The sequence below is a fragment of the Varanus komodoensis genome, unplaced genomic scaffold, assembly GCF_004798865.1.
Source record: "Varanus komodoensis strain SLA01 unplaced genomic scaffold, ASM479886v1 scaffold6_1, whole genome shotgun sequence".
In the NCBI taxonomy this organism is placed as follows: domain Eukaryota; kingdom Metazoa; phylum Chordata; class Lepidosauria; order Squamata; family Varanidae; genus Varanus; species Varanus komodoensis.
Genome location: NW_025336345.1, coordinates 1,706,638 through 1,733,978, shown reverse-complemented (window position 1 = coordinate 1,733,978; position 27,341 = coordinate 1,706,638). Strand labels below are relative to the sequence as shown.

General features: G+C 43.9%; 1 protein-coding gene across 11 annotated transcripts in view; it reads right to left on the bottom strand.

The window, feature by feature from the left end:
- Nucleotides 1–27,341, bottom strand: part of LARP1 (La ribonucleoprotein 1, translational regulator) — a 137,656-nt gene that overhangs the window by 6,425 nt on the left and 103,890 nt on the right. For 4 of the 11 annotated variants that reach the window (XM_044451039.1, XM_044451029.1, XM_044451031.1 and 1 more), the window contains 14 exons: nucleotides 27,057–27,188; nucleotides 26,564–26,722; nucleotides 19,896–20,058; nucleotides 18,641–18,785; nucleotides 18,117–18,291; nucleotides 14,894–15,063; nucleotides 13,533–13,889; nucleotides 11,279–11,402; nucleotides 10,687–10,892; nucleotides 10,481–10,587; nucleotides 9,613–9,764; nucleotides 8,957–9,101; nucleotides 8,613–8,722; nucleotides 7,869–7,996 (listed from right to left, as the gene is read on the bottom strand). In XM_044451039.1, the coding sequence (XP_044306974.1) occupies nucleotides 7,869–7,996; nucleotides 8,613–8,722; nucleotides 8,957–9,101; nucleotides 9,613–9,764; nucleotides 10,481–10,587; nucleotides 10,687–10,892; nucleotides 11,279–11,402; nucleotides 13,533–13,889; nucleotides 14,894–15,063; nucleotides 18,117–18,291; nucleotides 18,641–18,785; nucleotides 19,896–20,058; nucleotides 26,564–26,722; nucleotides 27,057–27,188 (2,273 nt within the window). The remainder of the gene's footprint in view (nucleotides 1–7,868; nucleotides 7,997–8,612; nucleotides 8,723–8,956; nucleotides 9,102–9,612; nucleotides 9,765–10,480; nucleotides 10,588–10,686; nucleotides 10,893–11,278; nucleotides 11,403–13,532; nucleotides 13,890–14,893; nucleotides 15,064–18,116; nucleotides 18,292–18,640; nucleotides 18,786–19,895; nucleotides 20,059–26,563; nucleotides 26,723–27,056; nucleotides 27,189–27,341) is intronic. The other 7 variants (XM_044451033.1, XM_044451040.1, XM_044451032.1 and 4 more) reach the window with 5 other exon arrangements.

Genomic DNA, 27,341 nt, shown 5'->3' with positions numbered 1-27,341 from the left:
CCATTTCCTCAGTTCATTCATTACTTCTCTTGTGTTCTTGGAACTGAGAGAGGATCAAATTTGGCCAACCTTGACAATAGTGGAAGCTGGTCCTGGGAGAGAAGTGGGAGTGATTATGTAACACCAAAGTGGGGTTGGTGGGAGGGTTGTGGATACACAAATGACCACTCAATGAAGAACAGTTACAAGTAAGCAACCTGGTTTTCTTCCTGATGGTCCCTGTGCATCACACGTATGGGCACCTAGTAAGCGCACCTCTGATATGGACAATGAGAAGTGATGTCGTCAAAGGGTCAAGGAGAATACTGCTCTGCCAAAGAAACAGTCCAACTTTACACAGACATCATCCCTGTAACGCTCAACAGATGCTGACAGCTTGACTGCCTTGCAGAGGTCTAGCAAGAGAATTCCTGCATGCAGGGCTGCAGATGTGACCATCCCCCTGGTGGAGTGTACCCTTGATTTGCACCGGCAATTTAGTCCCACCAGCTGGTAAGCAAGGATGATTGTGCTCACTACTTAGGCCCCATGTCTTTGTGTGGAGACAGGTTGGTCCATACTGGTGTCACCATAACAGAGTTTTTGGAAGCATCAAAATGACTCTGTTCTTGAGTGGTAGAAATTGGGTGGGAGGTAGAACATGTCATGGTTAAGGTGAAAGAATGAGACAACCTTGGACAGAAAAGATGCATCAGACATAACACTGCCTTCACCTTATGGAAGACCAGGTATGGAAGGTCTATTTGGAAGGCACAAAGCTATCTGGCTTGGCAGGCTGACCTGATGGCCTTGAAAGAAGCATCAATAATTGCCACTGGTTCTTGTAAGGGCATTCCTGTAAGGGCCTATAGCATTCCTGACAGCTCAGTGTAAAGGATAGGGTAGGTGGGGCTATATTCTGTAGTGCCTTTGGGAATCAACAAGATATTGGATTAGAGAATATTAAGAAGCCCTAATTTGGGGCATGGAAGGAGAAGACTGTCTCCATGTACACTCAGATGGATGATGCCTTCAGTCCTCTGGAACAGTGCATGAAGGAAAAGGAACACTTGTTTGATTGTACTGTGTCTTGGGTCAAATGCCTTGCAGTGTGCAAAGGAAGAGAAGGTGTTCCATTTTACTCTGTAACATTTCCTGCTTGAAGATTTAAAGCCTGAGTCCAGGATTGCTTCACTGGTCCAGCAGTAGGGTTGTGGGCATATCATCTACTGGATGATCTTCCAGTTCATGAGGCATAGGAGAATCATGCCTCATTTCTGAAAGATCAAGACTGTATCCAATGGAAGCTGGAGAAAGGTCCTGTTGGAGAGCCAAAGGAGTTAGGTGAACCATGGTTGCCTTGGTACTATGGTTTGATTAAGATGCAGCTCATTTTGTCTCAATGGATTTTTGCCAATACCCTGGTGATAAGCGGGAACAGGAGGAAAAGGAAGAGCAGTATCCCTGACCACTGTAGAAGGAATGCTTCTCCCAGGGAGCCTCTGTCTGCTCCAGCCAGAGAGCTGAAGTTCTTGTGTACTGCACTGCTGTTGGTGGCAAAAAGGTTGTCCATGGGTGTTCACCAGGTTCAAAGATCCTGCTGAATATGTTGCTGTTCATATGCCATTCATATATATATTTGCCAATATGCTGCCAGTACCAGTTATGCAAGCTGCTGGAAGAATGATAACCTAACTGGTACCCCAGTTCCATATGTGGACAACCATGTGTGTCAGCAGGATGGAATGTGTGCTTCCTTGTTTGTTGAGGCAAAACATCACGGTGAAACTGTCCATGGCTACTGGGATATTGTAGTTTGTAAGGATTGTCTGGAAAGCAAAAATGCTTTTCTGTACCACAATCATATTGAGGTAGTTGATATGCTTCTGGGCCTCTTGGTTGGTCCAACCCTTGAGTCCTCACATTGGCACAGTGAGCTCCCCATCCATGCAGAATAAGGATGCATTCATACTGACTGTGAATGACAGTTCCAGTGAAGCAAAGCTAACTCCTTCTGTGAGGTAGTGAGGGGAAGTCCACCAGTCAAAGCTCAATCTGAGAGATGTTAGCATACTGTGATGAGTTCAGTGGTGGTGGCCCCGTGGGTGGATGCTATGCACAAACCAGAGTTGGAGGGGACACATGTGCAGTATGACAAATCATACCACTGTGATTGTTGCTGCCATGAAGCCAAGTAGACATTGTACCTGTAATGATCACATGGGTGTGGAATTTGGTGTCTAGTTTGATCAATGTGGCTGCTCTAGGAAAGTAGGCCTTAGCTGACATTAAACCGATGTGGGCCCAAATGAAAAGGACAGATTGAGAGACAGAAAGAATTTTTTTTTTATAGATTTATGTGGTCTAAGATTTCATAGCAGAAAGGCAGGTCACTTACTATTCACATATGGGTAAATAGCAAGCTTACCATACCCAAGAGGTGGGAAGGTGTTGTCATTGTAGAATGGGAGAGAGGACAGCACGTCCAAATAAGCAGTCCCCTTCTGGCTCTGGTGTCCAATCAGTAGTGTCATATGAACGTACACAGAGTCACCCATGTCGCTGCCTTGCAGAGATCCTGCACAGCAATGCCCGCATGAGGAGCTGTTGAGGTGGCAACAGCCGTAGTAGAATGCCCTTTTGGGATAGTTGGCAGTTCCAGATGTGCGAGTTGGTAGGCGAGTTCAATGGTTTCGACTACCCCTTAGGCTAGGCGTTGGAACCCAATGGGTGATCCTTTGTCATGACTGGAGTATTTGACAAAGAGGCATTTAGTTTGTCTGAATTGCTCTGTCCAAGATTTATAAAAGGCAAGTGCCCTTCTGACATCTAACATGTGCAGCGACCTTTTGGGGGGGCGGTGTGGAAGGAACAGGAAAATAAGCTGGTAAAACGATGCCTTGATTTAAATGAAAGAAGAGGTTACTTTGGGTAAGAAGGTCAGGTCCATCTGCAGGACCACCTTTTCTTTAACTCACATAGGGTGGATCTACTCAAAGCACACCTAGTTCACTAAACCTCCAGGCCAAAGTGATAGCCACCAGGAAGGCTGTCTTCCATGATAACAGTCTTAAGTCAGTTGTTGCAAGAGGTCTGAATGGTGCTTTGGTCAATGCCTGAAATACCACTGATAAACTCCATGTTGGGATCAAGGGTTGGATTGTCGGATTTAAGTTTTGTAGACCCTGTAAGAATTGATACATCAAGTGGTGCAAGAAGACTGAAGATCCCTCAAATCTGTCCCCTATAGTAAGATATAGCGGTCATGCATACGCTGATATTGGTTTCAATCCTGAGTGGTGTAAGGACAGGAGGAATTGCAGAATATTTTGGACTGTTGCATGTGCAGCTGTGAAGTTATGATTCATGACAAAGATCTTGAACCCTTTCCATTTCGAAGCATATGATTGCCTGGTATTCAGGTGAAGAGCTGACTGAAGAATGGCCTGAATTTCAGGAGCTAGTGTGAGGTCCATGGGCTCTACTGAATCAGCCATGCTGTCAGGTTGAGTGTGTGAAGATCCAGGTGAAAGAATTTTGCCTTGATCCCTCAAAATTAGATCCGGTACTTTGGTAAAATGTCCCCTGTGACAGGCAACAAAGTGTGTTGAGCCAGGCCTGACAAGGCCACCATGGCGTTATTAGAATGCATTCAGTCCTGTCCTGTTTCAGTTTGGATATAACCTTGGTTATCATTGGGATTGGCGGGAATGCATAGAAGAGAGCATTGCTCTAGTGGATCATAAATGCATCTCCCAACGAGTTTGGTCCAACTCCAGCCCCTGAGCAGAAACGGTTGCAGACTCTGTTGCGGTGTGTGGCAAAAAGACTGATCGCTCATTGGTGGAACAGCTGAAGGAGGATACTGTAATTTAGTTTCCTGGTATACCGATTCAAAAAGTCCACCTGTTTTTGGTACTGTCTACATGTACTGTTTGTAGATTTATATTGTGATGCATACACCAGTTCCAGAGGCATATCATTAGTTTGGCAAGAGCACCTGATCTTGTGCCCTCTTCTTTGTTGATGTAAAAGACCATGTAGATGTTGCTATCTGAACATACTGGTATGCTACAATGTTCTGAAATGAGAGAAGGGCCTTGAATATGGTAACTCCAGGTAATTTATGTCTCATCCAGTTGAGACCCTGCCATTGTCCCTACATTTGGTGTTGGCCATAGTGCACTCCCTATCCAGTCTGGAATGCATCCATATGCACGGTTATTGTCAGGCTCAATGGTTGAAAAGGCATGTCCTGGATTAGAGGTTGTTATTTGTTGTCCACCAGCAAAGCATTTTCAGAACTCAACAAGGAATAGTGACTTGTTGGTATGGATTGTTCTCTTCGGGATAGTATGTACGATTCATCCATAGTTGCAGCAGTCTCATTTGTAGTCTTGGATGTTGTACTACTGATAACATAGACACTGTATATCAAATACTTTGAATAGAACCCTTGCTGTCTTTCAGGATGGTCTACTCTCTGGATGGCCTCTTTCTGAAGTCTTAATTTCTTGGAGGAAGACCAGAGAGGATGTTGTTCTTCGGACTGTTCCAGAGGAGGCAGGGTTTTGAATTCAATCCAGTATCCTTGGTCTATAATGGACAGAAACCACTGACTGGATGTGATAGATTCCCAGGTGGGGAGATGGTGTTGTAGTCAATGCCCAAATGGGAATGGTGGGGAAAGAGTAAAAATTGCTAGAGGGTTCGCACCACCCATCAGCACTGGCACTTCTTGGTATTGAGCCTCTTTTTAGATCACTGATAGCGGTTGGGCTTGGAGCATCATGGTTGTGATGGTCTCTGCCCATACTGAGGTTGGCCAAAAAGGTAGCCACAATATGTGCAGGCAAATGGGCAGCAAGTCGAAACATCGCCCCTCTTGGTCCATCGGGGTAGAGTGTTCTCTTACTTGGCATCCCTGGGTCACCTCAATCACAATAGAATTTGGCCAAGGATGATGAAGGAAGAAGGGTATATCCTGTTCCCTTATTCTATACATACCCTTCAAGTGACGTGATGTTGGGTATGGTTGGTAAGGCCATTCCCAAGGTTCCATCATTGCATCCTGGACAGTTGGTATGAACAGTAGAGCTGCTGGAACTGCATTCTTAGTACGTATGACATCGTAGATCAAATTTATGTCTGACACTGTAGATTGTTGGACATCAACACTGAGGGAAGTTGTCATTCTCACAATCTGCTCAGAGAAACAACCCAGACTTTTGCCTGGCAATCCAAGCCCCTGGCTTGAAATCATGCTGTCTGGTGATGTGGAAGTGGCCTCCTCACTATCGATGGTAGAGTATGAGTTGGAGTCATACAGCACATTGGAGGATGAAGAGCATGCTGGCGAGCCATGTTCGGAAGGAAAGTCAGTTTCAGGAGCTGGAGATGTGGACAGAGCATCATTTGGTTGTTTCCTAGGTGGTCTGGGGATAGGCAGGTATCGATGTCAAGGCATGTAGTCCTAACTGGGCTGCACATGAGGGATCTCGATGAGCGGTGGAGACTTTGGACTAGACTGGACCTGTGGAGATTGCCTGGGAGACAAGTGGATCGATGACTGACATCTGGGGCTCTCTCTCAGTACAGATGAAGCTCTTGGTACTGATACCTCTGAAAATGCAAGTGTTCTAAATGGGATTTTCTTCTTCTCTGGTTTATCCTTATCGGAGGGCTTTTCCTTATGAGTCTCTTTAAACTCAGTATGCTTCCGTTTTTCCATTTTTTTTTTTTGGGGAGGGGGAGCATCCAAAGTAGTGGAAGGAGTTATTGAACCAAGGTTTTTGGAGCTTCCTTGGTCGGTTTGGAAGCCTGGGCTGAGATGTCTCCTTGGGCAATAGAAACCAGATAATTTTCCTGCTGTGACCTCTCTCACTGTCACCAGCACTCTCTCCCACAATTCATTTTTCAGTTGGCTCCCCCAATTTTTTCCTGCCAGCTTGGTAAAAGCCTGGCAATGGAAGCACTTGTCCACCCTGTGGCCTTCGCCCAGGCAGAACAGAAACAAGGAATGGGTGTCTGTGGAAGGCATTTTTGCCCCACACTGAATGCACTTTTGAAAAGTGACCCACTGCGCCATCGAGAGAATGCACTTTTGAAAACTGGCCCACTGTGCCATCAAGGAGAGGGAAAGAAGAATAGAGGTATAGGCAATACGGGGGTTTTATATTTGTAAATATTTGTATATTTGTAAGGGGAGTGGGGGTAGGATTAAGGAGGAGGAAAGGGATGAAAGGTATTGCAAAGAGAAAAATTAAAAGGTACAGAAAGTTTAAATGCCCCCTTTCCACTCTAGGGATAAAGTGGAAAAGGGTATAATCATAAGGCACCCCAACATCCCAATGCACCTGACTGCCATCTGATCTTTGCACATTCAACACAAGGATATGAATGGGGCCATTAAACACAGTTACGGAGAGCTCCCATGATCAGAAACATACCAAGATTTCTGATAAAGGAACTGCTAACACATCCAACCAAACAGTTAAAAAACCCAGTTCAGATCTTTGAGAAGAACGAGTACTGAGTTATGGCATATCATACTATGGGTACTGGGAGCAAGGTTTGTGAACTATCTGTGTTCTTCTCTCCATTTTAGCCTTCTGTACATTCAGGCAAGTTTTTTCATTTTAGCATCCAGCTTAGTGAACAGGGGGGTTCCTGCCAAAAACATATTTAGGTATGGAATCTTCAACAACACGCCCCACACAGGTGCAGAGCCCATATGTGTGATGCACAAAGACCACAAAGAAGTAATCCAGCTAATTAGATTCAGTATTTCTGCAAGAATTGTTATTCAACATCCACCTTTTTACAAATAGCTCCAAGTTGCAAGTAATACCCTATTCATTCAGACAGGACCCCAGATAATTTAATTTTGGGCTTATAATTTTTCTTCTAGTAAACCAGAAGCCCTACGAAATAGAAATCTTGACGAAAAAAGGAAGAGTTTGGGGCAAAGGAATAAATGTCTTTATTAATATTAATAAATAAAGAGTTTGGAAGAGTCTCTAAGAGTTTGGGGCAAAAGGAATAAATTTTCTGGAAGTTCAATAGTACTCTGTGTCCACATGTAGCAGCTACAGAAAAGGAAACATTAACGAGAAATTCCTAGTGGCAAGAGCAGCTTAGTAATGAATCCACATGCCCAGGTTGCCTCTGATACCACTCTCTTTAGTGATTCTACAGCTAAGATTGCATAGCAAACTGCCAAGGGCTATGGGTGGACTTTGAATTGGTCCAGACCCATTGGATACTCTCCCACACACACAACTATAATTGACCACCAAGTCTGTGGGTAGTACTGCTATTTTACCTTTACTTTGGTTTCAGTGATCTATAATATGACCAGCTTTTTCTAGCTACATGCTTCAGACTTACACAGGATTGGTTCAGACGTCAAGGCCAATAGGAACATCCTTTGGAACAGCACATGGTCTCTTGATTTATATATCTCACTTTCCAGTTTGTAGCAGCAACATAGTTTGCTATGATGTCCAAACTGGACAATCTACAGTTAAGCATGGATCATATTTAACCTCTAACTAGAATTGTTAGTCCAGTTCAAACCATGTTTCCAATTATGGTTTGGAAATCAACTATGCTTAATTCTTAGCTTGTTCCATTATCTAAAAGTTGAACAAACACTGCTATCATGGACCAGGAAGTATGGAAGAGAGCTGGGGCATCTGGGAGAGGGGGAGAAGAGAGTAACCTGGTCTAAAGTCTGACTTCTGAACCAGCTGTAAAGAAAGAAAGCATTGAAGCCAGGGGGTTGGCTCAAACAAATATGCAATTCTCTATCCCCCACCACTTGATAAAGCTGTACGAATGCCTAGTATAACACTTTATGATAAGGAAAGAAAGTTACGTCTACTCACGTCCACTCTGAAGTCTTCAAGGCGCCGGAATTTGCCGAGGTATTCTTGCAGTTTGCAGTCAATGTCCAAGTTTTTGGCTTTAGAATATTTCAAGAAGGCCCAAAACTTTTCAAGCCCGTAAAGCTGCCCTATTATGACAAGGGGAAAAAACATGAAACATAATAGCTGTGACTACAAATTTGTGACCATTAGTTTTATCCAACAAGCTGCTGGGAAGGAGTGGGAAGCAGAAGAAAGGAAAGGGACAGAAAAGGGGCTGAAGTCTTTTCTGGGAGATTATCCAAGACACAGCCTGGTATGTGCAAGATGGTGTGAGAGTGGAGTTGCCCCGGTAGTTGAAATTGGCCCCAAGAGCTCCAGAAGTTGCCTACCTCAATCTAAGAGCATAACATTCAAGACAGCCTCACCAATGTGGGCCCTTAAGACCATGCTGCAGTACCCAGGCTGGCAGAAGAATGCTGGGAATTGTAGTCCAACACAGCACAAGGCACCAGATTGAGAGGGGCTGGTTCAGGATGATCTTGGCCCCATGAGGGAGAGGCTACTCTAACAAGTTTTTTTAGGCAAAAGCTCACGAATGTAAATTTACCACTCAATACACTTAAAACCCCCTCATCTTGGGAGTCTGGAATCAGAGCATATCCCTTATCACACACAACCTTTGAGTCACTTGATTCTTAGCAACAAGAAGTCATACATGGAATACCATGCAATATGAGCATGCAAAATACAGGTCTCACTCACCAGCTTCATAATCCTTTATAGTTTCCTCTTGGAAATCCTTAAATATGTCAGGTCGGAATTTCTTTTCCAGTCCATAGCTATAGTATCTGAAAAGGCACTCCAATCCATACCTGCAAGACCACAAGATCCATCTCATCATTTGGCCAAATCATACAACTTCTCTTCACCAGAAACTTTCCAAGTTGCATCCCTGCTCTTGATTAAATCCAGCTAATTTACTAAATGTTCCCTTTCAAAAGCAAGGACTGTGCACACATTTGCTTCCTGATCTACACTCAATGTACATCCTCCTCCCTTTCCAGTCTTCAAATGCAATCCATTTGGTGCTAGTGGAATGGGCCTACCTGTATCCTTCTTTTGCATCTTCCAAGGCCAGTTGCTTGAACTCCTCATACATTTTCTTGTTAAAATGATCCCGAAGGAAAAACGACCAGAATCTGAAGAGTGTATTCATCTCCTGGGACTGACCAATGCCCAATCGCTTCCGCTCTGTTCAGAAGAGAAACAGACAAATTCAAACAAACTAGCTTAAGGCATACTTAAATCAAAATACTGTACCCTGCCCTGAAGGGGCAGGTGGAGATAACCATTTTTAAAAAAAACCATTTAGCACAAGGAACACCCAGTCCTTTTCATTATTGAAGATACTGGCTTACTATATCACCCAACAAGCAGCCAAGGGAGAGCAAGTTTAGATAACAACCAGTGTGCTACTAGAAGTAGTTTGGCTTTCAAATGAAAAAAAAAAAAACTGGACATATGACATCACATTCTTTCCTGTGACTTGAAACATGAAAAGGGAATTGGAACTAAAGAGCTGCACACAGCACTGGAATCTGTGCCCATTGTACATGCAATGCTGCCCACAGGACAGACCACAAAACTTGGAAAGAGAAACACTGTCAAGAAGCCACATAGACCAAAACACAATGAGCAAACTGGCTGATGTTTTCATGAAAGCCAAGTACATAATAAATTCAGCTTTATCCATTCAACTCACCATTAAGGCAGCGCCGGCGATATTTGTGGTAGACATGTTGCGTGAAGCCATTCTCCTTGAGGAGTTCATGGGAGGGGTGCTGGAACTTGGGCAACGACTGTGGAGTGCAGCCATAGCTGCCAATGGCTGGGGTACCTTCCGAGGGGCTGGAACTGAGCAAGGTTACACTTCACATCAGGGAGGGAACCACAGCAGTATTGTTCAGTAATAGAGTCTCAGCTATGCTTCAGAAAGGGATTTTCTCTTACCAACATACATACAGTGATACCTCGGCTCATGAATGCCTCAGTTCACGACCAAATTGGGCTGCAAACAGAAATATCATAAAAATTTTGCCACAGGTCGAGAACTCTGCGTTGGGTGACGATCGCGCCCACCTTCCCTGCATGCGTGAGACTGCGGTCATGCTGTGGGGGGGGGGGGGAGATGGCCATGTTCGTGCTGGGGAGGGAGATGGCCATGCCCGCCTCCCCCCCCAGCATGCCTGCGATTGCATGATCGCTGCCGGGGGAGGGGGGGGAGAGATGGACACGATCTTTGTTGTTGTCACTTTGCTTCAAATTTTTGTAAGTAAAAAAAAAATAGTTGCAGAATGAATTAACTTTATTTACATTGTCCGTTATGGGAAAATTTGACTTGGCTCATGACCAATTTGGGTCACGACCAGAATCCTGGAACAGATTAAGTTTGTGAGCCAAGGTACCACTGTAGTTCTAAGAGAGTGCTAAAAAGATGTAAAAGCTACCAGAGGAGATAATATTGCGAGAAAACGGAGCACTTGCACGAACAGCTCTTTTGTTCTGCTCCGGTTTTAATCCCTCACGTTTTCCATTTTCACTGAAAATCATGACCCCCTGCCTTCTGGTACCTGATGGATGCTGTTCGAGGCCGATGCTCCCGGGAATCCATCACCCAACCAACATGGCATTCCATTGGAGGATTTGAACTGTGCCGTGTCTTCCTCTTCCGGGGTGTCTATAAGAAACAGAGGTTCAGATGAAATCTGCTGCATCATGAAGAGTGAAGTTTCTTACATGCATATATACAGAGAAACCTCGAGCATGCTGGTCTTACCTTGGCATCTATTAGCCTGCCTTCCTTTACCACTGGATAAAATCTCGGCGTCTGTGTTGGGTCTTTAAGCTGAGGTGTACGAGGAGTTCGGGGGGTCCTGGCATTGCGGTAATTTGGAGATTCTGGCACAGTTGTTGGCAAAGATCGGGCAATGGTTGAAGGCTCTGGTACACCAAAGAGTTTATTGGCCAGAGCATCTGTAGGAACTACAATGGGAAAATGTTTCAAACTGTTCTGCTTATATGCAAAACATATATCTTACTTTCCAAAAGCTTACATAAACACTTTTCTTTCTAACCCTTCACCTAGCAGCTTGTCCTCAGAGAAAAAAGTTGTTAGCATGAAAGATTCAACAGACGTGTATTTGTTTTTTAGCCACAACAGAATTATTACAACTGTACTATACAAAGACAGGACATAACTCCACCTGCTAAATATAAACTTCAAAATGTAACTCAACATTAAAAGTTTACTAATTCTGGAAAACTGGAGAGTAGAAGAGAAGCCATAAGTGTTAGCTAAATGCTCAGAAGTGTCTTTCCACTAAAACTTGTTAAACTGCTAGACCGCAGCAAAAGATTTGGCAACCTACCTTGCTGGAACCTGGGTGGCCCAGGAGGGACTTCCTGATTTGGATCAACAGGAGGTTCGGGTGTCAGAGTGTCAAACTGTTCTCGACTGATCATATTCACTTTCTTGAAGTTCTCTACTTCTTGCTGCATTTGAAAAGCGCACACACAGAAATTTATGTATAGAGGTTGTTGTTGTTGTTTTTTAAAAGACACCCTACAAGTTTAGAGGAGAAAAAGGCCCATCCTGACACATATTGAGCCAAAGTTGTACCACCTAAACCATTCTTGCAGAAAGACAAAGCTTCAGAGAAGAACTCCAGTGATGGATGCAGTGCAACACAACAGTTCAAGTGGACAGAAGAGTAAAAATAGGGTGTTTCTCAAGGATCTATCAGAAATAATTGAACAAATATATGGTTGCTCTAAGTAGTAAGGCTCAACAGTATAGTAGGTTCAAAGCAGTAAGGTTCAATAAGAGGGCTTGATAAAACTCAGGAATGTATCTTCCATGTGTGCAGTTTAGTAAGAAATAACAAATGGAAGACAAAAATTGATACACTTTTCATACATCTGTTCCATTCACATGTGAGAAATAGATGGAAGGTCTTAAGAGTAGAAGAAACACTCATAGAAGAGAGGTGCTGAACCTAGACCTGTTCTTTCACCTACTTTTCTGCATTTCTGCCAGCTAATGTCCAGAAGAAGTGACTGGAGCAACTGACTATGGAGATGAGGCAGTGGAGGATTAGGGTTAACCTTTTCTCATAGACTTAGAGACCATTTATCTCCTCCAGTTTTACATCTCAACAGAGCAGGCATGAAGAAATGGTCTCATCAAGTTTTGCTTGGCACACAGTTAACTTGTAATTTCAAAATGCAAAATCTTTCATCAATATGCAATTACTCCACAAACTGTCCTCATGCAAACATCATGAAGATAATTTCTCTGTACCAATATGTAAGCAATGAAGCTCCAATGTTCTTCCTGATTATCCTTCTTATCCTTCTGCACAATAAGGCCTCAGATAGGCCCTAAAGAATCATTGCTGTGAATCAGAATTGCTGTGAATGTCAGTCAGCACTGATTAACTGCAATTGTTACAGCAACTCTGATTTCCCAGCTCAAGTATCCAGCACCAGAACTCTCAAATCCAACACTGGAAATTCAAGTTGTAGATAGGTATTTAGTGGCTGATATTTGCATGTCCCTGTACATTGCAAGAGCTCCTTTTGAGAAGCACTTCTGCAACTGCCAATATTAGTCTTTCATTTCTGAAAGTAAGAGGTGTTGTGTTCACAAGGACAAGGAGTCTAGTTATATATCAGCAAACAACCATTTGGGCTTCCAATTTCAACTGTTCCACAAAACTGAAAGCAGGGAGTTTATTCAACTTTAGGCCTTATACCAATTATTTCATGCCTTTACATACCATTGGGGTCCACAAAAAGGGCTTTATATCATGCTTAAGATATGACTGCATTGCCCAAGTATAGGCAAGTGAGACCGAAAATGAAAACGAAGTCTTGAAGGCAATTACTTCTGAAAAAAGGAAGTGGTAGAAACCTGAAACATTTATGAAGCAGAATGCATTCCAAGCACAAAGACAACACAGCAAGCTAGGCCTGCTTGCTTGAGTGTGCAATATTAGCATAGGCAGAGGATTCAGAACATGCTATGCTGCTTTGCTAATGTTGTACAGAACTACTTAAAGCAAGTCCAGCATTTTGTTTAAAATTAGGTCCAGGTAATGAAAATATGAAGATGTAATTATGACATCTGCTATACAATAGAAAGCGGGCCACACAGGGAGAAGTAGTGAATCTCTTCTTCCAAACAGGTGATGGGTAATTGCAGCTGTTCTGGGTCCCTCGTTAAGAGCAAAATTTTCATCTCCTTTTCAATTACATAATAAAGAAAAATGAAACACTGTACTCACATCCAACAAAATACAAGTATAAGAACATAGTGTGGGAACCACCCTTTAGTAATCACTTTCTCTTACTTGTAGTCTCCACAGAGGAGAGCAGGAAAAGGCAGATGCATTCCCTGAAGTTAGCCACACACCCAGGGCATATACTTGCTTGTCAGATCCACCAGATTTGTCAGATTTTGTATTTATTTACAAGGCACAGACACTATAATACTACCAGAAGATTAACTCACTGCTACCTTAGAAATCTAATAAAGACCCCAGCAGACAAGCTTCTTTGCCTGTTCCAATTTCAAATCAGACACATTTTTGTTCCAGTCAAGATGCTGCCCCTGGTTCTCACCTTTATCTGGGAGTACTCTGGTTCAAATTGCTCCGTCCACAGGTCCTGCTCATAGTAATACAGTCCATCATTGATCACCTTGGCCAATTCTGAGCTCATCTTTGCCCTGGATGTGTGATTGCCTGTTCTGTCCCCTCCTGGGTGCCGGCGCAGGTAAGGGGGTGTTTGTGTTACAATCAAAATTTTATTCACATCCCTATCATCAATCTCATAGTCCGAATCCTCGTCTGACCAATCAGTGAAAGTGTTTTTACGCCCATCCATCTGTTCCATCTCCTCATCAAACAGGAAGTCTAGTTCCTCAGGTTCATCCTGGTCCTTCTGTTTCAGTGGTGTTTTGGACTCTTCTGGCTTCTGCTATCAAAATGGATAATACTGTCAATATAGGAGCTGATGGAGGCATCAGACTTAGCTAGGGCTTTTGAAACCAAACTGAAAAGATAAACAGCAATGCAGTCACAGATTCTATCTCAAGAACAGTTAGTGCCTAACAAACTAAGCACAGTCTGATAGCCTCAAGCCCAGGGCATCACAAGTTCATATTGTACAATACTGCATTTGCTGAGTCTCTATGCCAGCGGTGGGCAGACTTCAGACTTAACTTATTTACTTTGTTTTTTACTAAAATCCCAACAGTACCAACTGAAAAGTGGCACAACAGGAAGAAATAAAGAATTCGAACCCATTAAATTTGTTTCCAGTATCAGAACAGAAAGGAATTCACTGCTCTTCCACAAAAAATTCAGTTCCTGGTTAGCAGGTAAAGGAGAACAGAGTCATTTGTCACTATCATTGTTTGAACAACTGGAAACTGAACATCTTTGTTGCCCTACTGCAAATCACCCTGAGATCTAATAGTTGATGATAAACCATCTTCCCACCTTGTTCTATGCCAGAAATAGGTTATTTACAGTCCCCTAGAAGTTAGTGAACTGCAACTCCCATCAGTCCTAGCCCTAATTACTAATGGTGAGTGACAATGAAAGCAGCAGTCCTCCGACGTTTGGTAAGTTACACATTCCTCATCCCTGCTTTAAGCACAGTGAATAGGCCTTGTAGCGTAAGAATTCCTGTACTGCTACAAAATCATAGCAGGTTCTGTAAACCAATAACTATTATTCTGTGTGTGTGTGTGGGGGGGGTTGTTATATGAAATATCTAACTGGGATTACCTTTGTGTGAAGGAGTATGATTCAATTCTGACTGGGGATAAAACTTCTTATCCAGAATGCTCAGTACAACTGAAGTAGGAGGAGACAACATGAACAAACTTCCTGCTATTTCTGCCTGGCAAAGAGCATCATGTCCATTTGGAGATCTGACCTACTTAAGAAAATGAGACAATGCTGTTCACCAAATACCTTAGGTCTGACTGGAGAAGGCCTGGGCCTTTTCTTCACTTCAATCCATGCCTCAGAGTCCAAGTCTGGCAGACTAGCCGAAAGGCCTTTAGGCATTGTCTTCAGATTGCTAACTTCCTCAGTTTTGGTTGGCACAGGACTGGCAGAGCGAGGAGAACCAGGAGCAGATTCTGTAATGTGTATTTTAATAAAATATAAATAAATGACCAGTATGTGCAAGCAATATCCTTTTGCAAAATATAAAGAAAGATAAATTTGATATTGTGCATGGCACATATTTTGCTCATGCATATAAATATAACTGAATAATGGTGGCAACTATTTCTTCTTGAAGTGCCAACATGAAAACCAACTTAAGAAGATTCTTTCGACTTAATTTGGATCAAGTATACACACACACAAACAAAAGCAAGGGTTCTTTTATGTACACTGAACATAACTTTTGTCTGTTCCTCAGTGCAGCACCTTGTTAGGAAACAAACTTTGGCTCACTTGGGTACTCAAAAAAGATTTGCTTAATTAGCTAAGATATCCAGTTCTCTATGAAGAAGAAAACTAGAAATATTTTTATTTTAAAATTTATAAACTATTTCTGAAATCTTTCAGTTGTGAAACCAAGGTAATTTACAGCAAAGTATCAGTACAGATTTTCAAAAGCAAAGCCAAAATAAAACAGGTAAGCAAACCATAACCAGACTGTTATTTTACTTATTTCTACTCTGCTCAACAACCAGAGTTCTCTAGGCAGTTTTAACAGTGCATAATACAGTAAGAAAACAATATAAAATACAAATCAAAATAAAACATCATAAAAACTATACTGCAACATTTAAAGACCAAATTTAACAGCTACAATAACACAAATTAAGACATAAAACCTGTTAGACAGCTGATTATTTAGAGCTGATTAAATGTACTTTCAAGGGTCAGTGTTCAGCTGTTCTGAAAAGAGAGTACAGGGGTGCCAGGCAGACATCCATGGGAAGTTTGTTTCGTAATTGGGGGCCTGCCACTGAGGAGGCCTCCCTCCTGGTTGTCACTAACCAAACCTCTCTTAGAGAGGTCGCACGCTATCTTGATCACGGTGCCCAGGTAGAAATAAAAATAGCACACATTAAAAGCTTGGTATGAAAAATGCAACTTATTTGACACCTGCTTAAAGGACCACAAAGACTGAGTCTAGCAACCTCACCAACTGCACTTGCCTTAGTAGTGAAACAAAGAGCATGTACAACTGATTGGAAAGGTCATGCCAGAGGTGATAAGATTTTCAAATATCTTGGGTACAAGCCATTTAGGACTTTAAAGGTAAGAGCCAAGTTTTGTATCAGCTATTGCTTCCAAACATGGTTCAAGGCAGCACCATACAATATGCACTACAGTAACTTATTCTAGATAGGGAGGACTAAAGCATCTATAACTTTGGCCAGATCTGCTTTCTTCAGGAAGGGAAACAAGCAGGTGCACCACTCAAAACAGAGCAAAAACACTCCTAGCCACAGTAGCCACTCTGCCTTCCAAGAGCACCTCTCAAACTGTAAATTTGATTCTTCAGTATAGGTTATCCTTCCAATCTCAGGTCAGCACTTCTTATGATCAATAGTACTTTTGTTTTATATGGATTAAGCCTCAGCTTCTTAGTAACACCCAATCTAACATTGTACCTAGACACTAGTTTAAGATCTCCATTGCCTCAATGAGACCAGCTGAAAGCAGAAGACAGAACTAGATGTTAGCACCCAACCTCAAAACAATTACTTCTTCCAGGACTTTCATGTGGATGGGGACATGAGGACCAAAACTGAAGTCTGAACGACCCCAAATGCCCATTACCAGGAGGCTGAACAACAGTCTCCCATACCACTTTCAAAGAATGTCCAGCCAGAAAAGACTGAAGGATACCATGGATGATAGGACTGAAAGTTCAAAATATATCCATTAAAATAAGACAACCAGAAATCTCAGTTAATACACAGTGGTAGCAGAGTAGTCTAATTTCTTCACAACCAGAAAGTAGGCTTAAAACAAAAAGTTTTAAGCACCTTGTCCCTTCTACTGTTAATCGCCAAGGCTTAGATTGCTGCCCATGACAGTTCCTCAAAGATATCCTTCTTGGTGAGAAGATAGGTGCAAAAACCATGACCAGCTATTTACTATCTCCAAAAACAATAGTTCTCCAAGTTCTCACTATGGCCAGAAAATGGGTATAAACCAAGAAACAAGCTGGACAAAAACTGATACGTAAGCCCAGGAAAGCTTCTGCTTCCAATAAATGTCAGAAATACTGGGCTAGATGAACCAGTGGTCTGTCTTGATATAAGGTAATTTTTTACAGTACTTGTTCAGCAACCCATAAACAGGAACAGGAGTAAGAGCAGTAAATCTACTTTCCAAGCAAAATCAATTTAAATTACAAAACTAGAGGCTGTCAAAGACAACACATAGAAAGTATTGCTTTCCTCTGAATAACATGTCTCCCTAACATTGCTACTGGGCAAATAGCAGGGAGAGCCACTGATTTTTTTGAAATTAAAGGTAAAAGGTAAAGGTTTCCCCATGACATTAAAGCCCAGTCATGCCTGACTCTAGGGGGCAGTGCTCATCTCCGTTTCCTAGTTTGTCCACAGATGGTTTCCATGGTTATGTAGCCGACATGACTAAACAGCAAAGTGCACGGAATGCTGTTACCTTCCCACCAAAGTGGTACCTTTTTATCTACTTGCATTTGTATGCTTTCGAACTGCAAGACTGGCAGGAGCTGGGACAGAGTACGGGAGCTCACCCCGTCTGCGGATTCGAACTGTCGACCTTTCGATCAACCAGCCCAGCGGCTAAGCAGTTTAACCCACTGTGCCACCGCATCCCTTTTTTGATGTTATGCTACTGTAAATGTTCGTGCCTAAGGACTACAATTACCACCAGCTACTATTCACTGCACATCATAGTATCAATCATAAGAACTTTCATACAAAGAATGATAAGACATATCTGCCGCTATGGAATAGTAACATCCAGAAATTATGTATGTCCTATCTATGGCCCACAACATGATTTTTTTACTCCACATTAAAACATGTAATCTACAACTTTTGAGCAGTAAAGCTGATCTTTTCCTAATTATGAAAGAAAGAGAGAAGTGAGAAAATGAAAAGGTATGATTATGGAGTCATGGTCTAAAACTACATGGCAAATTTGCTTCTCAAAACACTGCACCAATACTGACCTGTCTCCTTTTGGAAGCTTTGCCTGGGCACAAACTCTGGGCAGTTAATTAGCTGTGAGAAGTCAGTCTGTGCATAATCCGTCATGGGAGGGCCAGGTAAAGGCCACTTCTCTGGTTCTTCCTTTCTCCTGATCTTCAGGTCCACAATCTCTACCACTTTACTGTCTTTCAGTGCCTGCAAAACAAGCCCTGTCAATATCAATATACCAAACCAAGGTCTGCTGCAATCACAGCTGCCAAAAAATCTTGGGAAAGGGTAGTAAGTACGGAATATTAATACAGAATACTGCAACTCTCCCAGTGACTTTAAAGTTATACTCTCTGGAGGTTAAAACCATGAAGCCACAATTGGAGTGGACATATAATGGACCACCAGTAGCCCAACATACAGACTTCTATTACCTGATGCAAGCCTCAGAGAGATACCAAGATGTAACCAAGAACCTGAACACAACTTTTTCAGGCACATATCCAATACTTATTCGAAAAGCATCCTGTAAAAGATATGAAGGCTACTTTCTTACCTTAATTATAAGGCTAACATCTGTTGTCAGGGCCTGCACCCGATGGAAACTAGCAATGAGAGTGATGGGAAGAAAGCCTTCCATGTCCATCTTCCGTCTCAGGAAAAAGTCTCGTTCCAAGTTGTCAACACTGAAGTAGTACTCTCTGAATGCAACAAGTAAGAGAAAACACACATGCCTCAGGCTACATCACACAGGTATCACTTTATTCATTTATGCTCAAATAAATACATTCTAGAGAATGTATTCCTTTGGGAACTAAAAATACCCATGTCTCCTTCCTGCCATCTAGAATTGATCAAAACATTCTTACTTCTATATACATTATATGGGTCATTCCAGTAGCAGAATCCTCCAAATGGCATTCTAGTAACAGAATCTTCTAAAAATGCAATTCTAAATTGGCCTGTTCCAGAGTAGCCCTAGTCATTTCAATGAGAGCAGCCTGGATGGCATCATCATGCTATACAAAAGAGATTGCCAATTTCTGAAGGCTACAATAACAAAACACTGCAGCTCAATCTTCTGGGAGGGGGCACAAATGCAAATGAGGTGATAAGGAACCTGGTAAGCTCTGCATTATTAACTTTTAAAAGGGAAAGACAAAAGCTAAGGATAAATCCATCTCCACAGCTTAAACTACCAATTTCAGGGTTCATAGCTTGAAGAATAAAGTAAGCAGATCCAATTCCTCTGCACTTTTGGGCAGCTTGTTGGCAGAGGACTTGCAGAGTACAACCTCCACCAAAGGGAAGCTTCCCTCCTCCATTTATTCTCTTGAAGGAGATGCAACCACTAGTTTGCCTACAAAGGTTAACTAGCATCAATTACAACAACACATTTCAAGCAGTCCAGCTTATGCTAGCAGCTGTTCATTCCTCATGCTAGACTCTCAACTTCACATAAGACATGATTGTGCCTTCATCCATTATGAATTCAGAGGGCAGCCAATATCCTGTAAGCTTCCAGCCAGCACCCTGTCCTAAATATTTGAACCAATGGACCCACTGAAGATCTCAGAACACAATGGGCTGAAGCAATGGTATAACAATCCCCATTCTATCTACTTTTATTTGGCAGCACAGGAAGTCCTGGAATAGGCCTATAAGACAATTTTTAAAAAAATAAATACATATAGGATGATGACCATTGGTAGAACTCTGACTTTACAGTCACCTGACTGACTCTTGAAAACTGCAAGTCAGCATTAAAAGCCTTTTGGAATGCTACTCCTACAACTGGAACAGATACGTACATCTGCCGTTTGATATAGTCCTTGAGCAACTCTTGATCAACGCTGTAGAGCTCAGTGCTGCTGATGTTGTCAAAGTAGTAGGTGATATTACTAGTGTACTTCTGAGTACGTGAGCCATCTGAGCCATCAAATTTCCGGTAACCGTAATGATAATCAAAGTGAGCTGCAGTGGAAACAAATGCAAAAGGATATTTTTAAGACATGTACTTTACTAAGGTCATTTTGTCCAGCATGCAATCAGAATCCACAATAGATTACAAAGATCAGATATACACATATTTGCAATACTTCACTTTAGGAACCAAGCATGGCATTGCTGTACCGTTCTCTTGAGCAGATTGATTTAAGTCAGATTTTTAACAAAACTGCAACCCAAGCACCCAGAGAGAAAATTGATCAGGCACTGATCAAGCAAAACCAAGCTACAATAAACAGCCATGAAGTTCTGCTGAATGGCCATTTCTTCAATGGTTATTACACTCATGCATAGGCTAGACAATCTCAAAATCTACAGAGCTCTGGCTTTATACATTACTTGTGTAACAGCTTTTCAGCTCAAAGTATCGAGTAAGAGCAGGTTGTTTACCTGTAACTGATGTTCTTCGAGTGGCCATCTGTGCAGTCACACATATTGGTTCTGCACCTGCGCAGTGCCTCTGGCCAGAAGATTAACAGCTAACAGTTTTTGGCGGGAACTCATCTCCCCCTCCCCCCTAGCATTATATAAGGAATGGAGTGTCCGCCATTTTCCAGTCTTTGAAAGACCGACGTTTGCTCCCTTAATAAATTTATTGTCATCATGACAAGAGAACCAACATTTTAGTGGCACGACAAATATCTAAAGAGATCCTAGCATCGAAGAGAAGGAAGTCGGACCACCCATGACACCAAGCAGGGTCGGAGGTGGGTTGTGTGACTGCACAGATGGCCACTTGAAGAACATCAGTTACAGGTAAGCAACCTGCTCTTCTTCTTTGTGGCCTCTGTGCATCACACATATGGGTAGAATAACAAGCTTACCCCAACTGGAGGAGGGAGGTGTCATCAACGAAGGACAGAAGAAAGAACAGCCCTGCCAAAAAAGCAATCTTGTCTGGCACGGACATCGAGCCTATAGTGCCTGGCGAAGGTACACAGGGTAGCCCAAGTGGCAGCTCTGCATATGTCTTCTATCGGGACCCCTGATGCAAAGGCCGAAGAAGCAGCAACAGCCCTTGTAGAATGACCTCTTGGAGTAGATGGTAAGTCCAATTTAGCTAACTGGTAAGACAGAACAACTGTCTTCACTATCCATTTGGAAAGTCATTGGGAAGTGACCGGGTAGCCTTGGTCATGTTCCGAGTATTTCACAAAAAGTCTATTGGAGTGTCGAACAGACTCAGTCCTGGACCTATAAAGGGCGAAGCAACGACGAACATCCAGCATATGCAGAGATCTCTCTATCGGATTCGAAGGAGTTGGAAAGAAGGCTGGTAAAACGATCTCTTGCTACTTGTGAAACCAAGTAGAGATTTTCGGAAGAAAAGACGGATCCAGCCATAGAACTACCTTTTCCTTATGAAAATTCAGAAAAGGGGGTCTACCCTAAGGGCACATAGTTCAGAAGATCTACAGGCTGAAGTAACTGCTACGAGGAAAGCAGCCTTCCATGAGACAAGGCGTAGATCAATTGTCGCCATGGATTCGAAAGGTGGTCAAGTCAGTGCTTGTAAAACTACTGAAAGACTCCAAGTGGGCATCAGGGGCCTTATTGTTGGATGGAGGTTACCCAATCCTCTCATAATCTTTTAATCAAAGGTTGAGAAAAAATAGAGAAACAGTGTACAGTTCCATGATAATGAGAAATCGCCGCTGTATATACTTTTATGGAAGAAGGTTTAAGTCCAGACTGATGCAATTCGAAGAGGAATTGAAGCATCTGTTGAACAGAAACTGAGGACGCCGAAAACGAGTGCGATTCAGCAAAGCTAGAGAATCTACACCATTTCGCTCCATATGATTTTCTAGTGGATGGCCTTAATGCAGATTCGAGAATGTATCACAGATCTGGGTGTAAAGTCTGTGGAGTAGAGGTAGTAGAGATCGACGGTGGCGTCGACACCGGTGCAGCGCATACGGTTATCGGATCCTCCATGCAGTCAGTTTCAGCGACAACAAGTCTGGGTGTCGGATCGTGCCCTCCCTCTGGGTAATGAGATAAGGAAGAAGAGGGAGTTGGAGAAAATCCTCCCGACAGATGTGAAGGACAGTTGAGAACCATGGCTTGCGTGGCTACAAGGGGGTAATTAGTAGCCCTGTGGCCCCTTCGTGAATGATCTTTGCCAACACTCTCATGATGAGGGGAATTGGTGGGAAAGCATAAAAAGCCATGTCATTCCAGGGGATCATGAAAGCGTCCCCAGACGACCCCTGTCCTATCCCTGCTCTGGAACAATAGTTCATGCATACCCTGTTCCGTTGTGTGGCAAACAGGTCTATGTCTGGCTGACCCCAGCGGTCAAACAGTCTGTCGGGAACCCGACGGTCTAGTTCCCATTCATGTGACCGCGACATATGTCTGCTCAAGAGATCGGCATCTACATTGTCCGTGCCCGCAAGATGTACTGCTAGAAGAGTGATACCTCTCGGTATGCACCAGTCCCAAATCTGCATGGATAGGTGGGCTAGTTTTTGGGACCAGGTTCCCCCTTGTTTGTTCAAATAAGAGACCGTAGCCATGTTGTCCGAGGTCACCTGGACGATCTGGTGGAGAAGAACGTCCTCGAACGATTGCAGGGCTTTGAAAACAGCAAGAAGTTCCAGGAAGTTGATGTGGTTCCTGGAATCCCGGTGACTCCATACCCCTTGGGTACGTAGATCGGAGCAAATGGCTCCCCATCCCAGCAGAGACGCGTCGGTACCAAGGGTCACTGTAGGGTCCCGAGGTCGAAATGGGACACCAACATTTAAATTGGCTGGTTCTATCCACCATAACAGGGACTGAAGAACGGAGACCGGAAGTCGAATCCGTTTGGTAGGTGGATCTGTCTGTGGTCGGAACATCCCGTTGAAGAACAGCTGGAGAGGGCGTAGCCTGAGTTTGGCGTGCAGAACCACAGCGATGGATGCAGACATGTGTCCCAACAGGCTCTGGACAGACCAAGCAGGGACAGTTCTTTCTTGTTCAATCGGAGAGATGCACCGAGCAATAGCATGTTGTCTGTCTTGAGGAAGAAAAGCTCTTGCCAACGTCGAATCCAGCCGGGCTCCGATAAAGTTGATTGTCTGTATAGGGAGAAGAGAAGACTTCTGTTGATTAATACAGAGTTCAAGGTCTTGTAATAGAGCACATGTAATCTCAACAGCAGACGAAAGTCCTGCTTTTGTGTCGGAAACCAACAACCAATCATCAAGGTACGGGTATATCCGAATTCCACGTAAACGAAGGTGTGCGCAGACAGGGGCCATACACTTCATAAAAACTCTTGGTGCAGTGGCCAATCCAAACAGTAACTCCTTGAATTCGTAGATTTCAGAGTCTACCGCAAAACGAAGGAAGTGCCTGTAACATGGATATACTGAAATATGAAAATAGGCATCCTTCAAATCCAGCGAGGCGAACCAATCCCCTCTTCCCAGCAACGGAAGTATATTTTGAAGTGTGGTCATCCGAAACATCTTTGGTGTTATGAATCTATTGAGAGCTCAAGTCCAATATGGGTCGGAGACCCCCATCTCGTTTCAGGACTGTAAAATATCTGGAATAGAATCCGTGGAGTCCCTCTGATAACAATAAGCGACAAACAGCTCCTTGAGTAAGAAATCTCGTCCAACAGTACCGACGAGGTCGGTCTAAAACGGATAGGATTCAGTGATGGAACAACGTCTAATTCAATTCCATAGCCGTGCTGGATGATGGATAACACCCACCCATCAGATGTGATGAACTCCCAAGTGGGGAGCCGACTTTTCAGCCGGTCCCCAAATGAGAGGGGAGGGTGAAGTTGGGAGGAGAGGAGAGGCTCGCTCGTTGCATCACAGCTGTCGCCTGTCCTTGTCAAAGCAGCAGCGGCCCTGCTGGAAGCGCTGGGATGGTTGTTCTCTGCGGCGTTGCTGGCGTTGATGCGGTTGTTGTTGCCGAGGCTGAAATTGTTGGCGGTATTGTCAGTGCGACCATGACCACTTAGGTCGAGGCAGGGATTGCAGTTCCATACGACAGGCCGTCATTCTGGATTCGTGGATTTTCTTCAGTTTGCTATCCGTCTTCACATTGAAGAGACCGGATCCGTCGAACGGCATCTCCTCAATTCTCCGCTTCATTTCGTCCGGAAAATTGCAATTACGCAACCAGGTGTGTCTGCGGAGGGAAATGGCACCGACAAGCGACCTCGAATCAGAATCAACATGGTGCCTCGCTGTGGAGAGCTGTTGCACCGCCACCTGCATAGCTTCCTTAACAAAGGTTTTTGCAAGTTCGTCCTGGTTTCCTGGGAAGGTGTCAATGATAGCGTCTAGGCGTTACATAAGAAAATATTTATAGTGCACCAGGGTCGCCTCATAATTGGAAATTCGTAATCCAAGGCCCGAAGCTGCGTATATCCGGCGGGCGAGGGAGTCAACTTTTCTTCCCTCTTTATCGCAAGACGAGGTGTGTCCACGTGCTTCCCGGCCCTGGGAGGATTCCACAACAACCGAGTTCAGCTTGGGGTGATGGAGGAGGAACGGGATGTCTTCCTCCCGAACCCAATACATAGACTCGTATTTACGTGAAGTCGGTTGTGGGTGAGCCGGGAGGTCCCATGCTGAGTCATTGCCTGCTGTAGGGTCGTAATGAACAGCAAGGCAATAGATGTGGATCGTTTGCCCCTGACCACATCATAAAAATGGTCAGTGCTCGGTCCCGGTTGTTGGTGGGCTTTGATGTCGAGCGACCTCACTAGCCTGGCCATCAATTCACTGAAAGAGATGTATGGTTCTTTAGGTGACCCCAGGCCCTGCGAAGTAACCGCTGCATCTGGTGAGGTCGAGTCAGCCTCAGACTCATCAGATTCCATCCAGTAGGGGGGTGGTGCACTGGACGAAGACTCTCCTGGTGACTCTGATCTGCTGCTTTCTTTAGATGGAGCCCTCGGGGCCTCTCTGGGCGTTGAATGGAAGCGATCCCGAGGAGCTGGCAGCGAAGATCGTCCCCTGGAAACTGGGTAATAGGCCACGGATTGGTACTCTTCCCGTCTCGGAGTGGAGGAGTATCTGGAATGGTACCAGTCATCAGATCTAGCATCCGAGGAACGGCTCCTGCGGCTTCTCAGGGGAGAGATGGCGATCTCGGTATCCAGAGGGACAGGCAGCATTGGCGTTGGTGACCAAGCTCTCAGTGGAGAATCTCTTATTTCCCCATCTGAGATGGAACCACGTTGTGAATCCAGAGGAGGTTCAGCTGCCGATCGGCGCGGTGAGCCTGGCGGGGTAACCCTCATAGCCACCTGGATGGTCGGGACCGAGGGGGTTGGTTCTGTGGCTGGAGTCGGGATCGAGGAAGTCGCCGACCCCGAGTGGCGATGCTTTGCATGCTCGGGATTCTCTGGCTTTTTAACCGGCTTGCCCGCCTTATCTTTGTTGGCCTTCTTATGCACAGCATGTTTGTCCGGATCGCTGTGCTTTCTCTTCTCCTTTTGTTTCCTTGGTAGGGAAAAGGGCTTATCGGCCATGGTATGAGCACCTTCTTCAGAAGGGTGTGAGGGTGGAGCAATGGAGGAAGAGGCTGGGCATTGCGGCAGGTCAGCCGAAGTTGGACGACCTTCGGGTGGAGCCACAGTTGTGGGAGGTTTAGCCACCAGCTGGTCCGATTGGAGGAGAGCCTGGTCCCACAAAAGCTTGCGGAGGTGGTTCTCCCAATTCTTCCTCGCCTGTTTGGAGAAGGCCAAACAATGGCCACATTTATCGGTCCTGTGCCCTTCCCCCAGACAAAGGAGGCACAGGTCATGCGGGTCCGCAGCAGGCATTTTGGAGCCGCACTTCCTGCACTTGCGGAACGTCACCCGTTGCGCCATCGTAGAAATAGAAGAAAAAAGGAGATAGTAAAGCGGGAAAGTAATATTTTTGGTTTTTTTTTTTTTTTTTTTTTAGGAACAAGAGAGAAAAAACGGTGAAAAGCAAAGAAGTAAGTAAAATACTAACAGCAACAGGAATGAGGGAATACTAACTTGGTAAGAAAAAGGGAAGTTTTTCAACAAGCGAGAGGTAAGTAATGATCTAAACGAGAGCAAAGCAGCACGAGGCACAATGAACAGTGGTCGCAAAGACTGGAAAATGGCAGACACTCCGCTCCTTATAATGCTAGGGGGGAGGGGGAGCGGAGTTCCCACCAAAAACCGTTAGCTGTTAATCTTCCAGCCAGAGGCACTGCGCAGGCGCAGAACTCATGTGTGTGATGCACAGAGGCCACGACGAAGAACTATTATGACCCTTATTTCCAATGGCACTGACATCTGCAATGACTTCACAGAAAAATGAAAAATGCATCAGCTCAAACTACGCTGAGTCATGGCCTAGCACAAATAAATCAGCTGCATCCCAATCACTGACATTCCAAGTGGGAGTAAAGATTTCTAGCCTTCCAACTCTTTATCTGAGGCATCAGCAACATCCTGTACACAGAAACATTGTTGTAAACATTATTATGGTCTTACACATACAGCGAGTACCTCCTCTCCCTCGCCCTCTCCCTCGTCCACGACCACGGCCTCTGCCCCTGAAGGCACCACGTACAGTTGCCCCTTCACTTTTGACACTGGAAGTTTCATCATGGTCAGGCCAGTTCCGTTCATGCTTGTTATCTAGATGCCAACCTGCAGAATTGGGCAACAATAGGAAAAATGTCACAAACAAACATACCCTGCAACTGCAAAATGTTGTGCTGGGAATCATGGGTGAATCATGGATTCCATATGCATCACACAGAGGATGACAGAATCTTAGAGTGGAAGAATAAACTAGGCTTCATCAGCAACATGCATGCATTCCAACAGAATTTCCTACCAAATTGCTAAATATTTGTACATATACAGCAGACCACAGAGAAATTTGAAGTTTAATCTAGAGAGAGATAAAGAAACATGGCCGCCTGACCATTACCAAAAGCACAGTGTTCTGCTGCTGCCTTCAAAGGCATTCCACTCATACCTTTTGATTCACTCCGGTTGTTGGAAGGGTGCCGATGCTGCTCATTCTGTCTGTTGTTGCGAGAAGCAGTTTTGTCCCTTGGCACCTCAGACTTCATATCTATTTGCAAAGGGACCCATTTGTGTCTGTTGCCTGCAAGCCAAAAAGTACTAACTATACAAATCCTTATGAGGAATTGCAAATATGAATGTAAGACTTCCTCCCATACCCCCAAATCAACCTTATCACCTGCCCCCAAAAATAAGGCAAGTAACTTTTCATGAAGAACCTCAATTTAAAATGCTT